This window comes from Episyrphus balteatus, chromosome 1 (assembly GCF_945859705.1).
Source record: "Episyrphus balteatus chromosome 1, idEpiBalt1.1, whole genome shotgun sequence".
Classification (NCBI taxonomy): domain Eukaryota; kingdom Metazoa; phylum Arthropoda; class Insecta; order Diptera; family Syrphidae; genus Episyrphus; species Episyrphus balteatus.
The window spans coordinates 24,027,468-24,044,044 of record NC_079134.1 but is presented as its reverse complement, the minus strand read 5'-3'; the positions used below and the strand labels follow the sequence as shown (position 1 = coordinate 24,044,044).

At 30.5% G+C, this 16,577-nt stretch overlaps 1 protein-coding gene across 1 annotated transcript in view; it reads left to right on the top strand.

Annotated features, from left to right (window-relative positions):
• The window catches only part of LOC129905777 (uncharacterized), a 46,771-nt gene that overhangs the window by 20,110 nt on the left and 10,084 nt on the right, over positions 1–16,577 (top strand). The window contains exon 2 of the mRNA XM_055981346.1: positions 5,570–5,755. Within this exon, the coding sequence (XP_055837321.1) occupies positions 5,570–5,755 (186 nt within the window). The remainder of the gene's footprint in view (positions 1–5,569; positions 5,756–16,577) is intronic.

Genomic DNA, 16,577 nt, shown 5'->3' with positions numbered 1-16,577 from the left:
AAAACAGGTTGAGAACCTTTCGAGAAACTCCTTCTCCAAATGTGTCATCTAGAAGATGCCATCTAGAAGAAAGAAATGTTGATAGAAAAGTTGATAAAATCCATTGAAGTATTTATTTGGAAACATATTGCATTATGTCTCGTCTCAATCGAATCAAAGATAAAAAAGTTCCCACGAAAAATTTATTCAAAACTACATATTTTGCTCCACAAAAATCATTTTCAATATGATTTACCAATCTCTCTAATTGGACTGTCCATTAAATTAATAAAAAATAAAACCAACTTCCAAGTTATTTGAATATAAATGCCAATATTAAGTATCAACATAATAAAATTAAGACTTTATGTCAAAATCACAAACTAAGAAGAAGAAGAAAAAAAAAATTATTAAAAAAACATAACGAGCTTGCAATTACGACCAAAGTCGATTTGAAATCGTTATAAATAAATTTAATAAACCCATCTCCACTATGAAAGATCGTCTGTCGCGTCGTTTTCGTCGTCGTCGGAGTTCCACTTCAATACATTTTAGTTGTCACATAAAGAAGCCGCCACTGTCTATTTCACTAAGTGCGTTTGCGTTTGAAGCTCTTCTAGTCAATGAGTAGGTAGCTGATAGAGAGCTACTGCAAATGCAGAAGCCATTTCAAGCCATTTGAGTTTAGAGTTGTAAGCATTTGAAATTGCAAAGCAAGCATCAAGCAAGGTAATAACAGCCTGCGGCAGGTGAGACAGTGTCAATGTACATAAAGCCTGTCGTGACAGACTGCAAACGCGTTCGCCGTGTCTCCTAATGACCAATCATAATGGTTGTTGCTATATCATAATCGGATTGCTGCCATAAAATAGCTATTTGCGGCCATATTTGGCAGATAGCCAAGATCTCAAATTATAGATTCTAATTTATTTTTTTTTTGTTTGTTTTTTGTTATGGTTTATTGTTTTTATTTTTGCAAATATTCATCATCATCTTTTGTTGTATTTTAAGAAATTTTCGACATAGTGATGTTACGGGTAAATTGGTAAATATTTTAAGAATCTCTTCTAGTGCATATAATAGTATATTAAAATGTACAAGCTCATAATACCTTCAGATGCAATTTTTGAACGTATATAATAGAATAAATTAAATTGAATTTTGAGGCCTATGCACTTTTTAAGCGACCTCTTAACACCTAATGTCCTCTTAAAAGTTACATAATGCAAATTGTTCAAAATCAGTCGCGTCCAACAAGCAAAATTTATAAGTTGAAGGTGATCAATTGGGTCACTTGGTTTCTGAGGTTTATTGCCAATAATGAGAAAACAAACTTTGAACTTTGTTCTAATTTCTGTTAAATCGTTAACAAATTTTCATAAAAAAATATTAAATAGGTAAAATATTTTAGTTCAAGTATTATGCAAACGAGAAAATACACTGGGTGCTTTCATAATTGCATGGTTGCTTTGTTTACATGCGGTCATTTGCGATCAGACTAATGTCAGAAAAACTATTTGCGCATGTATTTTACTTTGAATTTATGAACACTTTTTCTGATTTGCGTCATTTGGCAAAATTTTTAGGTTTCAATTCAGCCTCTTCTCCAAAACAAACATATCTTCTTTAAGAAGAAAAAACAACTTTTTTTTAACATTTCTCTAAATATTTAGAAATTTATTATATCCAAGAAATTCGCGGCTATTTTTGTTATTTTGACTTGATCTTTGAATTTCCAATCAATATTTTGACAAAATTGAGAAATAAAGAAAAACTGTATCATTTTTACCGCATTTTCCTTCTTTCTTTGAGTTTAAATTCACTGCGCATGGGAATTTTTTCATTTGCACATTTGCGCTGCAAATATTTGCGTTTTACATTTATGAACACCTGACATTTTTCATTTGCATTAATGAAAGCTTTGCATTCGTCAGACTTGCGCAACCATGCATTTATGAAAGCACCCACTATTTTTGAAATTCTTCTGATATTGAAGTCTATAGGTTCTTATCACCCAAACCCTTTCGTAGGAAAGGTTTGAATGTCTTTTTTCTAAAAAAAAGAGATATCAGTTAAAATTTTAAAGATGCTACAATTTTTCCAATGACTGTAATAAAAAAAAAAAAAACATTTTTACTTGGGCAAGTATTGGTTTCGTGTAGAAAAAAAAATTTGAGGTTTTAATCAAAACCAACATTACGATAATGGAGAAGATCAAAAAAGTGGTTTTCGTCATGCCGTCCGTCGCGTCGGTCTGTGCGTCCATCTGTACATCGAGCTAGGGCCTAAACGGATGGATGGATTTGCTTGAAACTTGGTACAGATGACTTTTACGTAATTCCCTAGACCCGTTTTTTTTTTTTATTTTTTTAATATCTCCGTTTTAACGCATATCTTCCATATAACGTTTTCGAGGTATTGCAATTTTCTCGAAAACGGCTCTAACGATTTCGATTAAATTTGATGTACGTATTACTCCTATTGATTTTAACAAAACTGCGTTTTTAGTTTTTCTCAAAAAATGCGGAGAACGGAAATATGGCGTTGCCGTTTTTAAAAATTGATATATTTTTAAAGTTCATATATTTCATCAAAGCATAAGTCAATTTTATTCAAAATTTATAGACATAGTTTTGAACTGGCGAATGTAAAAAAAAAAATTAAAAAGAAGTTTTTGAAAAAAAAAATTTTCAAAGGTTTTTGAAAAAAATAAATTTAAATGTAATTTTTTTAACTTTCATTTTTTTTTTTTATTTTTTCTCGACACTGAACAAAATCTTAAATTTCCAATAGATATTTAAGATAACGATACTTTGAACTACAAGAGCAAGCACGTGCGACCCAGTCGTGCATTTTATTTACCTTTTCTCGAGGCATAATACGTTTTGTGACGCTAATTGAACATACATAGTTGAGGATCATTAAATGTTTTTCTTCTCAAAATCAAAAATCGTTTTTAAAGAAAAAAAAAAACTTTTTATTATAAATAAATTTTGTTTCTTAAGAAACTGTTAATCTATGTATGTATACAAAAAAAATCTAAAAATCCAAAAATATAAGAACAATTCATCGAATCGTTTTTCAAAAAACTGATACATAGCTAATTTAAAAGAAAATTGTGTGATAAAAAAAATACAAAAAAATGTGTTAACCAAATTTTTAATCAATTAATTGTGCCCATGATTATGAAAGTGGACTAAGTCACTTTTTGCATTGTTTGAAGAAAAACTTACATAATAATTTTCTTATAACGATTTAATTATATTTCTTTTATGAACTCACTAGAGGAGCAATAAAGAAGTTTATTTACTGCAATTTAGCTTTCAAATAAACTTTGCCCCTTAAATAATAATTATTTTTAGGCTAGATTTGATGCCATTTTTAGGAGTGACTTAGTCCACTTTCATAATTAAGGGCACAATTCTTATATGGAGGTTTCACAGCTAAAACGGACTAAGTCAAAAAATAAAAAAAATCCAAATCTGGTGCCAAAATCTGCGCAAGGTTTGACTCTACTAAGGTCTTTCATTTGTTTGATCCAAAAGTATTTCGATTCAAATTGTCATTTGTTCGAAAAAATATTCACCATAAGATTCTATGGAAACGTATTTACTTTAACTCCGAATTCACTTTTGTGACATGGTTCACTTCAGCTCTTAGCCCTCCATATATTAATATATTGTAAATAAAAAACAAAGTTTATTTCTGCTTTCTTTGGGAAACCCATGAATCCGATATCAGATGCAAATTGAATGTCTATTTTGCCCTATCACGTCAGGTTTTCGAGATTACCTCAAAAAAGAAACGAACACATTTTTTTAGATTATCTCGGAAATCTGACGTGATAGGGCAAAATAGACTTCGAATCTGGTTTCAGCGACCCGAAAAACATATAATTAACGTTGTCGCACAACAAGATACAAAAAAAATTGTTTTGAGCCTGTGACATTTTTTGAGGTTATCTTGACGTGATGGGGCAAAATGGACTTCGGATTCGGTTTCAGCGACCCTAAAAATCTATGGATTCTATTTAAAAATTGTGCAAACACACAAAATAGAGAGTTTAATATCCCTTATAAAAGGTTTGAGATAGTCATCGGAAAAAACCCGTTATCTTAAAAACTGTCCATTTTTCGATATCTGCCTATAACAACTTTTGATCAGAGGCTTCAAGAGAACAACTACTATAAAATTTCAGAAAATTTCACCGAGGGCCACCTTTCTTACAAAATGTCCGGGGTCCTTTAGTCCGTTACAAAAAGGTATTGTGATAGGTGATTTTTAATAATTTTTTTCCAAATTCATTTTTTTAGAAAACTGCCCCTCCCGGCGAAACATGGAGACACCCCCATCCCATTTATATATATATATTTTTTTTTTCGTTTTATAGCTTTGGTGTTCATTTCTCTGGTTTTTCATAACTTCGGTCTTTTATAACTTCGGTCTTTTATAACTTCGATCTTTTATAACTTTGGTTTTTCATAACTTTGACGCGCATAACTCTGGTATTCATAACTGCGTCGGTTTTCCAAATATTTTCCACTGTCTCCTTTTGAAAGTAACAAAAGTGCTCTCAAGAACTAGATTTTATTTTGCCTTATTGGAACTTGAATGTTTCTTTAATATTTTATAGGTGTAATATAATATTTAAATTTTTGTTTACAATTTAACAATTTTGTATCAAAAAAGTTATAAGTTAACATCTAACGTTAATGTGTTATCCTATTTGTCAAAAGAAATCTAATAAAATCTCAGATCGATCTACCGACATAAATTTACGACATTACATTCAACAACAACAACAAAAAAAAATATGTCAACAATGTTTGGATGTTGGAAAAATAAAGTGTCTCTATTGTGAACTGCAATTCACAACTTTGTTATAAAAATCCATTGCAAATGTCAACAATGACCTCTTTCATTCAATCAAGCTGACCACACGGTTTTTTTTCCACATAAATTCGAACCATCACCATCATATCGTCGCGTTGGTCGTCGTATTGTCTAATAAATCAAAACCTTATCAGCAGTCACATGGGCATTAATCAACATTATCCCGCTGCGATTTGATTAATACGCGTTGCTCATGCTCATGTGTCGGTCGTCTACTATCCATTTTGACATTTAAAGGCATTTTTTTTCTTTGAAACTGCAGTAGAGTAAGCTTAGTTGAAAATATGGACTGACAGATTGATAAAAAATTAGTTTTGTTTTTCAAAGAACTGACCTACAAAAACTATAAAATGCCCACACACTATCTGTCAAACTGTGTTGATGCGCATTTCTATAGAATTTCTAAACAATGTCGTTATGTCATATTTTTATAGAATTTCTAAACAATGTCGTTATGTCACATAAAAATAAATATTATAATAAAAACTGACATAATGCGATGCCCAACTCACGATTATTATTTAACACTGAATCACTAATTGACGTTACTAAGTAATTTCAATTAGATAAAAGTGTGTGCTCTGACTTACAAAACAAAAACTTGATATTAAAAAAAATAATAAATTAATCGCAACAATTTAAAATAAAGACTAATTGCATTTTTATGTTTTTTATTTGTGTCTCTCTATTTTTACAGCAGATGCAATCTTAAAATGCTGGCGGTGTTCAACGGACGTCTCAAATGGTGAATTCTGCAATGATCCCTTCGATCCGGAATCCATTTCGGAACAGCAACGCTATTGGAGTTATGTCAACTGTTCGTATTCGGTTGGAGTTAAGTCAGTTAATACACGGCCTGTCTGCAAGAAGCTAGTACAAGAAGGTAAGTTTGAATTTGATGCATGTTATTTTTTTTTTCGGTGGAAAAAGGCTTAAATGACAGCAACTGTCAGTGGAACTGTCATGTTAAATGTGTTGTTGAACGTAGAGTGTCACGTAGAAGGTGACCCTTAAGCAATGTTGGTTGGTTTGTTTGTTTGATTAATTCAATCACCACCACCGTGAAAATTCGTGTTGTAAGTTGGTTTGCTGGGTGTGACACACCCATCTTTTTGCGAATTGCGGCGAATGCGTGTATGCAATTAATTGAGATTGACTATAAAGCGAAGTAATACGATGTTGTAGATGCGGATGCCAAGTACCTTTAATGAATCCTAATCAGATTGACTTGAGAGAATGTATCATGTTAAAGGTATGTTTGACAGGTTATTTAAGGTTGGGCGTGTTCCAGCGACTGGAGAAGTTAATTTCAAGATTTGAAGTGTTGTTTTGTAGATAAGCGGTTTTGGTTAATTTTTGTCCAAAGCTTGTTATTGGTAAATATTTACAGGAGATTGAATAGGTGATAGCTGACAAGGTTGATGTTGTAATTTAAGCTTGTAAACTAGTTTAAATAGTGTAATTTCGATTGCATTACATTCAGTTCAAACTCATTTTCAATTGAAAGTTGAAAAACTCAAAAAAATATTTTCAAATAACTTCAATAAAAATAACAGTTTTACTGATTCAATATTCATTAATGAAGCTTCTCATTGTTATGAGCTTGTTAACAAGCAATACACTGAGCAAACATGTGGAATAACTAATAATTTCCATATCATTTATTCATTATTCAAAATGTGAGTCATGTTTCGGAAACATGTTGCACCCACCTTCAAAATAATAATAATTATTCAAAAAAATAATTGGTATCTCAATTAAATAAACTCGCCTTGTTTTTTTTTTAACCCCATTATTAGTGTTTGTGCGCTTGTGGCGTATTTTTTATTTTTAACATTAAAAATTATAAAAATAAAAAAAAAATATCATAAATATTATTTGAAGTAAAATAAATTTTAAAAAGACAATAATAAAAAGGCGCAAAATTCATCTAGCGAAACGGGCATTATAGAGATGCAGATCAGTGATCTACTTTTTTTCGTCATCAAAAAGATACAAAACAAACAGAACAATGCGAATCTGTAAACAAAAACAAAAAATAAAAAAAGATTTATGCATAATAATAATTCCGCATAGCTATATGATGATGACCTGAGACTGTTCCAATTGAGGAAATTATATACTGCCTTCATATTGTAAAAAAGTGTCGCCGCACTTTTGTATAAAAAGCGTATTTCAATTTCAAATTGCATTTTGTATATTATGCGAGACGCCTCCGTTTTGTAACAGATTATACCCTAGAACAGTGTTGCCAGGTTTTTGTAGATTGTTATATTTTTATTTAATCAGACCAAGCAGTTTGTATCACCCGCGAATATTGTTTTCTCGAACGATAGAGAATTGGTTGGTTTAAGCTGTCATCTTGTAAGTTTTCTATTTGCCATAGAACGAAATCTTAACGAATGTATAAATGTAGTAGATTGAATTTTCAATATTTTATGTTTGTTTCGATATTATCGATATTGACAAAGTTACTGGGCAATACAGTTAAAAATTTTCAAATTTTCAAGTATCCAATTTTGAAAATTATTAAGGACATTGTTTTTTAAAATACCAAATCAAAAGAACTCGTCATATGACGACCTAGCCTCATCGTTTTATGTGTTAAGGGTTTATTTTCATAAGGGTTGTGTCTGAAAAAAAGATTTGCACTTTAAGTTGCTAAGAAATATCCTGTCTAGGCATAGGGTTGCAACACTATAAAATTAATTTGTTTAGTTTTTTTTTTTTTAACTACACGATCCTACTTATATGACGAGCCTTAGAGGTGTAAGAAGAAATAATAATACATATCTTATAAGATTTTATTTACAAATTTGAATTTTTTTAAAAAAAAAAAAAAAAAAATTAAATTTGAATAGGGTTAAATTTTTAGAAAAAAGTCAAAAAGTAATTTTGTTGACAAAAAGTGATAGAAACAATATAGACATTGGAAACGATAAATTCTAGTGTGGGGTTACGGTTCATCAAAAATATATTAATATATACCATAAAAACAAAAAATTCAAAAAAATGTTCCTCGAGATATTGACGTTCAAATCAGCATGAAAGGTATTGGAAATAATTTGTATGCTGTAAGAAAAAAAAAATAAAATAACTCGACACGTACCTATGTACAGCTACATAGTTACATACCTATGTATGTTCCAAGTTTTTAGTCTTACCTTCCTGTTTTTTGAATTTCAATTAGATTGTTTAAAAAAAAAAAAACAAATACTTTTAGCTTCATAAGATTCCAACATTTTTAAGTTTATATCTGTTCTAGAAATTATACAAACTTTTTTCTTATTGCAATAAATAAAAAAGTTAGGAATATTTTTTGTAATGAATTTTTGCCATAAACAAGTTTAACAAAAATTTTATACCGTGATATTGACTTGCGATTCATAGTCCGCTTCATCTGGTCAAAACTTTTAAGAACCACCATAAATACCTGAACCCCAAACTCATAAAAATTTGCTTTGGGCGAAATTAAGAAGTACCTCTAAGGATTAGTTAGTTAATTCTGCAAATGAATTTCATTTTGTTCACAATCGTTTATCTTTTAATCAAGGATTATTCCGTAAAAAATCCCTGATTAAAAGATAATCGAGTGTGAACAAACCGGCCCTTAGTAGAGAATATTTAAAAGTCTAACAAACTCCAAAATTTAAATTAAAGAAAATTTAAAAAACTAAGCCTAGGAGACCCATATTAAAAGAAACGAAATAAAATGCATGACAGGTAGCGGTAGGTACGTAAGGTTAAAGTTTTTTTTAGTAATATTTAAGATTTTTAAAAATTCATAAAAGAATATTTTAATTCAATCTTTGAAAAAGAAAATAAATTTGATTTTAAAAATACAAAAAATTGTCTTTAAATAGTTTTGACTTCCAACAAAAAGTTGGTATCAAAATACTAAAAAGACAAATACAATTTTAAAGTTCAAGTAACCTCAACTATATTCAATCGCTCCACTTAAAGTAAAAATAGTTTTTAATATTTTTTTAAAAATTTGTTTGTTAGAGATTTTTTTTTTGTTTTGGTTTAACCCTTCTATCCAAATATTAGCCAATGCAACATTTAGTCTCAAATATAGGTTGAGGTGTACAAATCATAAGTCTTAGTTTCCAACTGAACATCTTTTTTATTTAAAAATTTAATGTGCGGAGGAATTCTGTGGCAAATTATTGTCTACCAAGATTTTGACATTATTGTTTGCTGCAAAGGTTTTGAACCTGATATAGTGAGCCAATGTATTGTATTTGCTTTAGATTTTTAGAGTACATCCACATCTTGCAAAAGGTTATAGACTTCACAATTTTTTCTATCCTCTATTCGCCTTCTTTGCGCAAAGGATTAATTATACATTATGTATATACCGAATATTTTTTCATTCGAAACTTTTCAATAGTAGGTACCGGCGCACAGTGCGTTGATTGTATGGAGATGTTGGAAAAAAATCAAATTTAAAAAAAAAAGTTGAGTTTGGAAAAAAAAATTGCTTTTAAATGTAATAACAACACGTTTTACAAACTTTAACGAAATTTCCGCGCCCCCTGCTACGCCCACTTCTGAGTGTGCATATTTATATCTAGAAAACGGCTTGCACAATTTGAATAAAATTGAAGAAATTTGATTATCTAGGCGAGTTCAAAAGTACGAAATAGTGTCGACCCTATTCGCCCCCTGCCACGCCTACTTTTGTATACATGATTCGATCCAGGAACTTGTATGTATGGGAATTCGGAAAAAAAATAAAAAAAAAACAAGTGTTTTGCTAAGATTTCTTGATTTTCAGGCTCTAAATTTGATTGCATATTTAGTTTTGACTTCATTAACTGCAAAACACCACGCAATCGGGCTGTTGGGTTGGAAAAACAAACATCAAAAAGCTCCCTAGCTGAACACATTATGTAAAAAATACTCGTAAACAAACACTTGTTGCAAGACAAAACTTACTTTTTTTAAAAGATATAATTGTTTTCTTTCTTTAAATAAAAACACTTTTTTCCCATCTGACCCCTCTCAAAATATATGGCTTATCAAAGTTAGTACTTACCACGAACAAAGAAGCTTTGATTTGGACTCTCAAAAAAAATTTAAATTTACCTACATGTAGAAAAAAAAAAAATATGCAGTTAGAATAATTATATTTTCTCTCCTGAATGTGAACCTAGCAAAAAAAATATCATATGTTCCTTTTTTCTTCAGTAAATGGTCTTTTAACCGGTAACAACAAATCTTACTCTAATTGTTTGTTTTTTTTTTTTATTGATCTTCTGAGGATCTCTGACAACAGAAAATTGAACTTTATCATAAATTAACTGTCGATTTATACATTCAGACTTATTACCTTGAATTTGGCATACTTGCTTCACATTTTTGGCAAATTCTTTTTTTAAATTTTTTTCCACTAGTCGCCGCACTGTGCGGGGGCGCTCTGCAGCGATCCCCAGGTATCCAGGTTCCTGTAAAGTTTCTAATGCAATTTATCAGCGTATTCATTGAAAATGAATAATTTTAAAAATTTGCGTGGGGACAAATTCAAGTTCGTGGTAGAGAATTTAACTCATGGACATCTTCATTCTCTAAAAGCCATATTAACAGGACGCCAAAATGTTTAAGTTTTGAATATGGATGTGTAATTTTTTTTAACGTCCAACTGAAGGGGCTTTAATGATTTAATGGTGAAACAGTCTCATTTATATTTTTGAAAGAAAGGTTTAAAGCTGAAACACAATCACGCTTCAGGGCGTCGCTTCGTTGCGTTACGTTGAGAAATCCTCAAAGCGCGCTTCTGTCACTTTGACTTTGAACAGCTAATTGCAACATAAAATCTGCTGTCAAATAAAAAAAACACAGTCACTCACAAAATTATTGGGCCAAGTCTTTATCTTGATTTAATTGTGGAAAAATGAAAAAGGATATTAATGTGTTTAAAAAATGCATAGAAATTTGTTTATTCTTTAATCCTATAGTTATAAAAACAAAACCAATCAAAATATATTGTTTTTAACAATAAAACTCAGTCTAAAACATCATTAATTTTTTTTTGTTTTTAATACGTAAATTGTTTTGATTTAAAATATCCCGATGTCGTTTTTTTGTGCAAAATCTATATAGAGAAATTAAAAAACACACGTAGTTTTGCAACAATTTATTTTTTTTTATTCACATTTGGCGCAATAATAATGTGGGTGACTGTAACTATGTCTGTTAAATGTCAGGAAGCGAGCAAAAGTTCAGTCTGGTTGAACTTTTGCTCGCTTTCTTACGTTTCCTTACGTTTGTCAAAAAAAGCGTACGTAAGAAAAGCGTCATTGTGTGAGGATACACAGATTTCCTATAGTTGAACTTTTCGCAGTTGTCAAAATCGACGGCAAAGCGTGATTGTGTTTCAGCTTTTAAAACTATCTTCTCAATTAATGTGTAGTATGATTGCCATTAAAAAGCCAGTAATTTATTAAGAATATTATAACTAAGATCACGGTGTCCACAATTTTTCGCTTTTCTTTGAATTCTATTATAAATATTTCCTACCATAGGAAATTGTAATCCAATACCCAACCCCTATGCTAACAAAAGTGACAACCCTGTTCACTTTGATCACATTTCATCACTCTGTCTCTCACAAATTAAAAGAAAAAAAAGTGTAAGTGCCACTGGTTGGTACTTATAGAATTGTATTTGTTGAAACCCTGACAGTCATCATGGTGTTAATTTGCTGTATGATTTATCGCGCCTAGACCCGAGACAATGCACTTGGGCCACATTTGTTTGTGAGACAAACGGTGAGGCTACATTGCTGGAGCAGTAGTTGCAGTAGTTGCAGCCACCCGCTGCGTCAAAAACTGATGCAGTCATTTTTTTTTTCTTTTTTGTTTTCTTTAATTTGAAAATATTTCAAATCTAAAAAGAAAAATATTTTTCTTCAACATTCAGAAATGGAATAATTAATTAACAAATTGCGATCTTGTAACGAAACGATCGAAATTGCAATATGGCGGGTGGCTTCGGTTCGGAATGGGTATTGGGTATATCGGGCGGTTGTATGGCGTGCGAAGCAATTAGATTGGGTCACGATCAAGCCCCGGACAAATAAACGACCCGCTGCAGTAAAATACACTCTGTGGGGTATAAAATGCAAATTTGATTAATGTGGTGATGAAAGGGTCTGTTGTTGTTGTTGTTGTTTTTTTTTTTTCTCTTGGGATTCGTTAGCAAATTGACGCACCTTTGTAATATGTTGCCAATTATAGTGTTGACTAAATTGAGTTGACTTCGTGCAACAAACTTCAATCTAATGACAACTCCAGTTAATTGTGGGAAAGGATAAAAATCTTGTTGTGTGGATGCAGAAGATTGATCTGTTTTGTGTTTGTCAGTCTCAATTGGTAGCAATAATTAGATGAGAATTATTATTGTTTCGCTCAGAAGATTCAGGGTCAAAAAGTGGTGATCACTTAATAAGACGTGATTCAGAGACTTATTGTTTATGAAGTTTTGTGTTGAGAAGATGTTATAAGTTAGATTGATATAAGTCACGAATCACGAGTTTTGAATAACATGAACAAAGTTATAAAGCTTAAAAAATGAACTCAATAATACTTAGTCGACTTGAAAAGCGTCAAGGTTATATTGTTCTCAAACCAAATTGGTGAATAAGGTATAAAATTACTATTTGTACGAGCAAATTTACACGTGGCAAAGTAAAATTGATTCATTAAGTTTCATATACGAGACAACTAGCTGACCCGGCAGACGTTGTCTTGTCTCTTCCCATGTAAATATATAAATATATAATAATATACATATGAATATGAATACTACAACAATGCGAAGGCTTTCATAAATCAATTTAATTACTAAATAAATACATACTCAATATGGCTTATTTGCTTCACAATTTTATTTTATTTTGACAACTTGGCTGTCACATCAATTTTCACAGCACGATGAAAAATCATTTTGTTTAACGTAACGCAACTTATTAAAAATATGATCCTATCAATTCCAAAATACGACAATGTAGAAATAAAAACAAGATTTTAGTCATACTGTCCGTTTCGGTATGTACCTGTAGGTACATCTGTACATTATTACTTTTCCACTGCCTTAGCATTTGGACATTTTTTTTTTCAAATTTCTTCCGATGATTTCTATATGAAGTTCTGATAGTTGTAGTTTATTAACTTCTCGTTTGGAACGGATGCTTCCCTTTTACATTTTCGAGGGCTGTAACGATTTTGCTACAAATTCAAGTGTTATTTTTTCAGTTCAGCATCCCAACTATACAACTAAACCGAGTGTTAGTGTTGAAACGGAAGAAGCTATCAGAAAAAAGTATATGGATGACTTGTAGGTTTTGTAATTCCCTAAAAAAAATGTTATGACACTATATCGGGATATCGTTTAGAAGATATCGTGGTTTTAAAACGTTTTGATAAAACAAATATTGTCTCATGAAAAAAATGTATGTGGTGAACAGATGACATTTGTACGTTTTTTCCGCAAATACATTGTTTTGCGAAAAAAAATCGTGATGAGTATAATTTTTTTTTGATTTTGGTTTACAGCTGTGGTGAATAAAAAAACATTTTTTTTTCGGACAAAATCTAAAAAAAAAAACTCTCCCATAAGAAATGGATTGGTTTTTTTTTTTTTTAATTTGCTAGAAGAACTCTATACTTAGCTTAAACTATGCAAATTTGAATAACGGGAAAAAACTTTTTGACCGTTTTCAAGCGTTTTGTAGGTGTATTTTTTTTTTTTACTTTGATAGATAGATGGATAAAATTAATAAAAAAAGATACATATGTAGATAGTAAGAAGGACTCCAGTTTCATTATTTGTATAGTCATATTTCTGAGACATTAAAAAAAAAATATTGGTCTTTTTTTGACACGTAATAACATTTTACGCAGAACACGTGGAAATTTGATTTATATTACTTTATAATTAAATAATATAAACTTTCATTTTTTATTTGATATACATGCATATCATACAAGCTCACTTCAAGCTTCAAAATCTTGAATTAAAAAAAAGCTGAGTAGGTATCCACAAGAACTGTAAAATTTCCAAAAAAAAAATAAATTTCGCTACGGTCGTTCGGCTAGAAGTTTGAGTCATATAATTCAAGCTGAAATAATAAGCTTTCCGGTGTTGTGAAACTTATGATAGATTCTCATGTAAAGGAATTGACAAAATGTTGTGCGAAGAAAAAAATGTAATTTTTTTTCACTTGCTTCATGAAAAATTAGTACCTCAAAATTATTACCTCAAAATTAAATGGGTTAGGTTCGGTATCCCGATTTTCATAATCCTGTTTTTTAAATTCATGTCATTAAAATCCCGTTTATTTTTAATACTGTTTTTTAAAATCGCCACGATTTTAAAAATAAAACATCTTGTGTTGAAGAAGAAGAAGATTGGTTTTATAATAAAAATTCTATATAGCTACATACTACTGAAATCAGTAAAGTAGAAGAATAAGCCCTAAATTCCGGGAAGAAACACCAAATTTTTATTTGGACTAAAGGCCGTCAAAAGCTAAATTAAATCTTCTTGTGTTGATTCCAAAAGCGTAATTAAAAAATCGGGAGATTAATAAACTTGTATTCGACACTTAATCATAATCATAAACATTTCTCTTGCTCAAAAATCCAGTTTTTCCAAAAACTACAACTAAAAAAAAGAGTTAACCGTTATCTATTCACAGCTTACATATTATGTCAGCTTCTCTGTACTACCTATAGTTTCAATAAAAAAATATATAAGACTATTAAATATATTTTTTTTAATGTTCGACTATTTTGTTTTACAATTTTGACTATTTGAACTTACATTAGCTTTATTATTATATTTGAAATAGGAGCTAATGCAAGGTCAAAATTGTAAAAAAATGGAGTAATATTAAAAAAAAATATTTACCACATTTTCCATTGTATTTATTTTCAAAGCAATTTTTTTTTTATTTGCAATTAAAATTTTATTTTCATTTTTTTTTCATTTGCATTTTTTATCATTGAGGAACTGCTAGGTAATTGAAGTGTACCATATTGAGAAGCAGTTATGAAAATACTGGATTTGCGGGATAAAGGGGGTTTAAAATGCGGGCTTTCTAGATACAGGATTTTGCTTCAACAGGATTATTATAAGTGGTATTTAAAAAAAAACAGTACTTTAGAAACAGGATTTTAAACATTTCTTTTTCGGATTTCAGAAAACGGGATAGTGAAAATCGGGATTCGGATTCCGATATGCTCCCAAAATTAATTAAATAAAGAGACACGTTCGAAACATTGAACTTGACTTCCTACTTAAAAATCCACATTAAATAAATCATGATAAAACCAAACATTCTCTTCTAAAATGTTTGTGTACCTACCTATACCAAACTATGCATTCAATATTTACCAACTATTACATAAAAACCAAGATTAGTTTACCTAGTTCAAAATTCATCCTTACTCGTTGTGACTTCCTTTCGTAGCACTCAAATTTGAATTGGTTTCACTCAAACAATATAAAGTTCTAATAAATAACTACATATTTTCATTATTCGATAGGCTTACAATATCTTAGAATACTTCAGTTCAGAATGAATGAATGAACTAGATATCAAGGCTTTAGCATATCAAAACAAAGACACAATTTCGTTATTAGGTCAACAAGTTCCTCTAAGCCACTCAAAATCAACGTGCATTCATGCCAGCATGTTTTTGTTTATTTTTGTTTTTTTTTTATGTTTTGTTGTGGAATTTTTCCATAACTTGTAGCCCGCATATGAGACAAACATCAACAACTCCAGCTACTTGAATGCCAAACACAATGATCTTATGCTTACGGTAAATTAACTTTTGGTAAAATGCACATGTCGGCAAGCTTTGTACTCCAGAGTAACACGGAGCCAATCACATAGTATATCTTTATGTGATTTTTAATTTAATTTCGACTAAGCCATAGTCAATTTGACAAGCATTTCGGCACGTCAAAATAATAAATAAAAAAGAAAAAAAAAATCAAACACAAAAACAACATTTTTGAACATGCAAGGAATGCTTAATTCCTCACATAGCAATTATACAAAAGACCAAACCTCTCACGGAGATCTCCAAGCAGCAGCGTTACGCGCGTTAATTGCATAATCCCCCTAATGGATTGGATCTTTTTTTGTATACATTTTTTTTTTTTTATAAAGTCTTTGTATCTTTGTAACTCACCTCTCCAATGGACCACGAATCGACAATACCATCTCGAATAAATTTCATAATTGCCGCAATTATCCATTTGCAGGGTGAACATTCAACAAAAATTTTTAGAAAAAAACAAAAAAAAACTACAGATGGACAGAAGATATAAAAGAATAAACTCAAACCTACATATAAATAGCAACATCCTGCAACATACAGTAAGCTCTAGAGTCAAGCCATAAACCATACAAAACCTGACCACACCATAAAAGTCTAGTTTTGAAGCTGGTTATAGGCAAAAATCCAACATAAATATATTCGACAAAGCGAATTGAAAACAAACAAACAACTAAATTGGCAAATAAATAGTTAAAAAAAAGATACTCTCGCGTAGATACTACGCGTAGATATACTCCAAGTCTAGCAACACACATTGTATAATATTGTGTCTTGCTTGCAACTCTATAGCATTTCAACAAGTGATTGCAATTTCGGGATCGGGACGAAGAAAGAGGCTTTTTTTTCAAT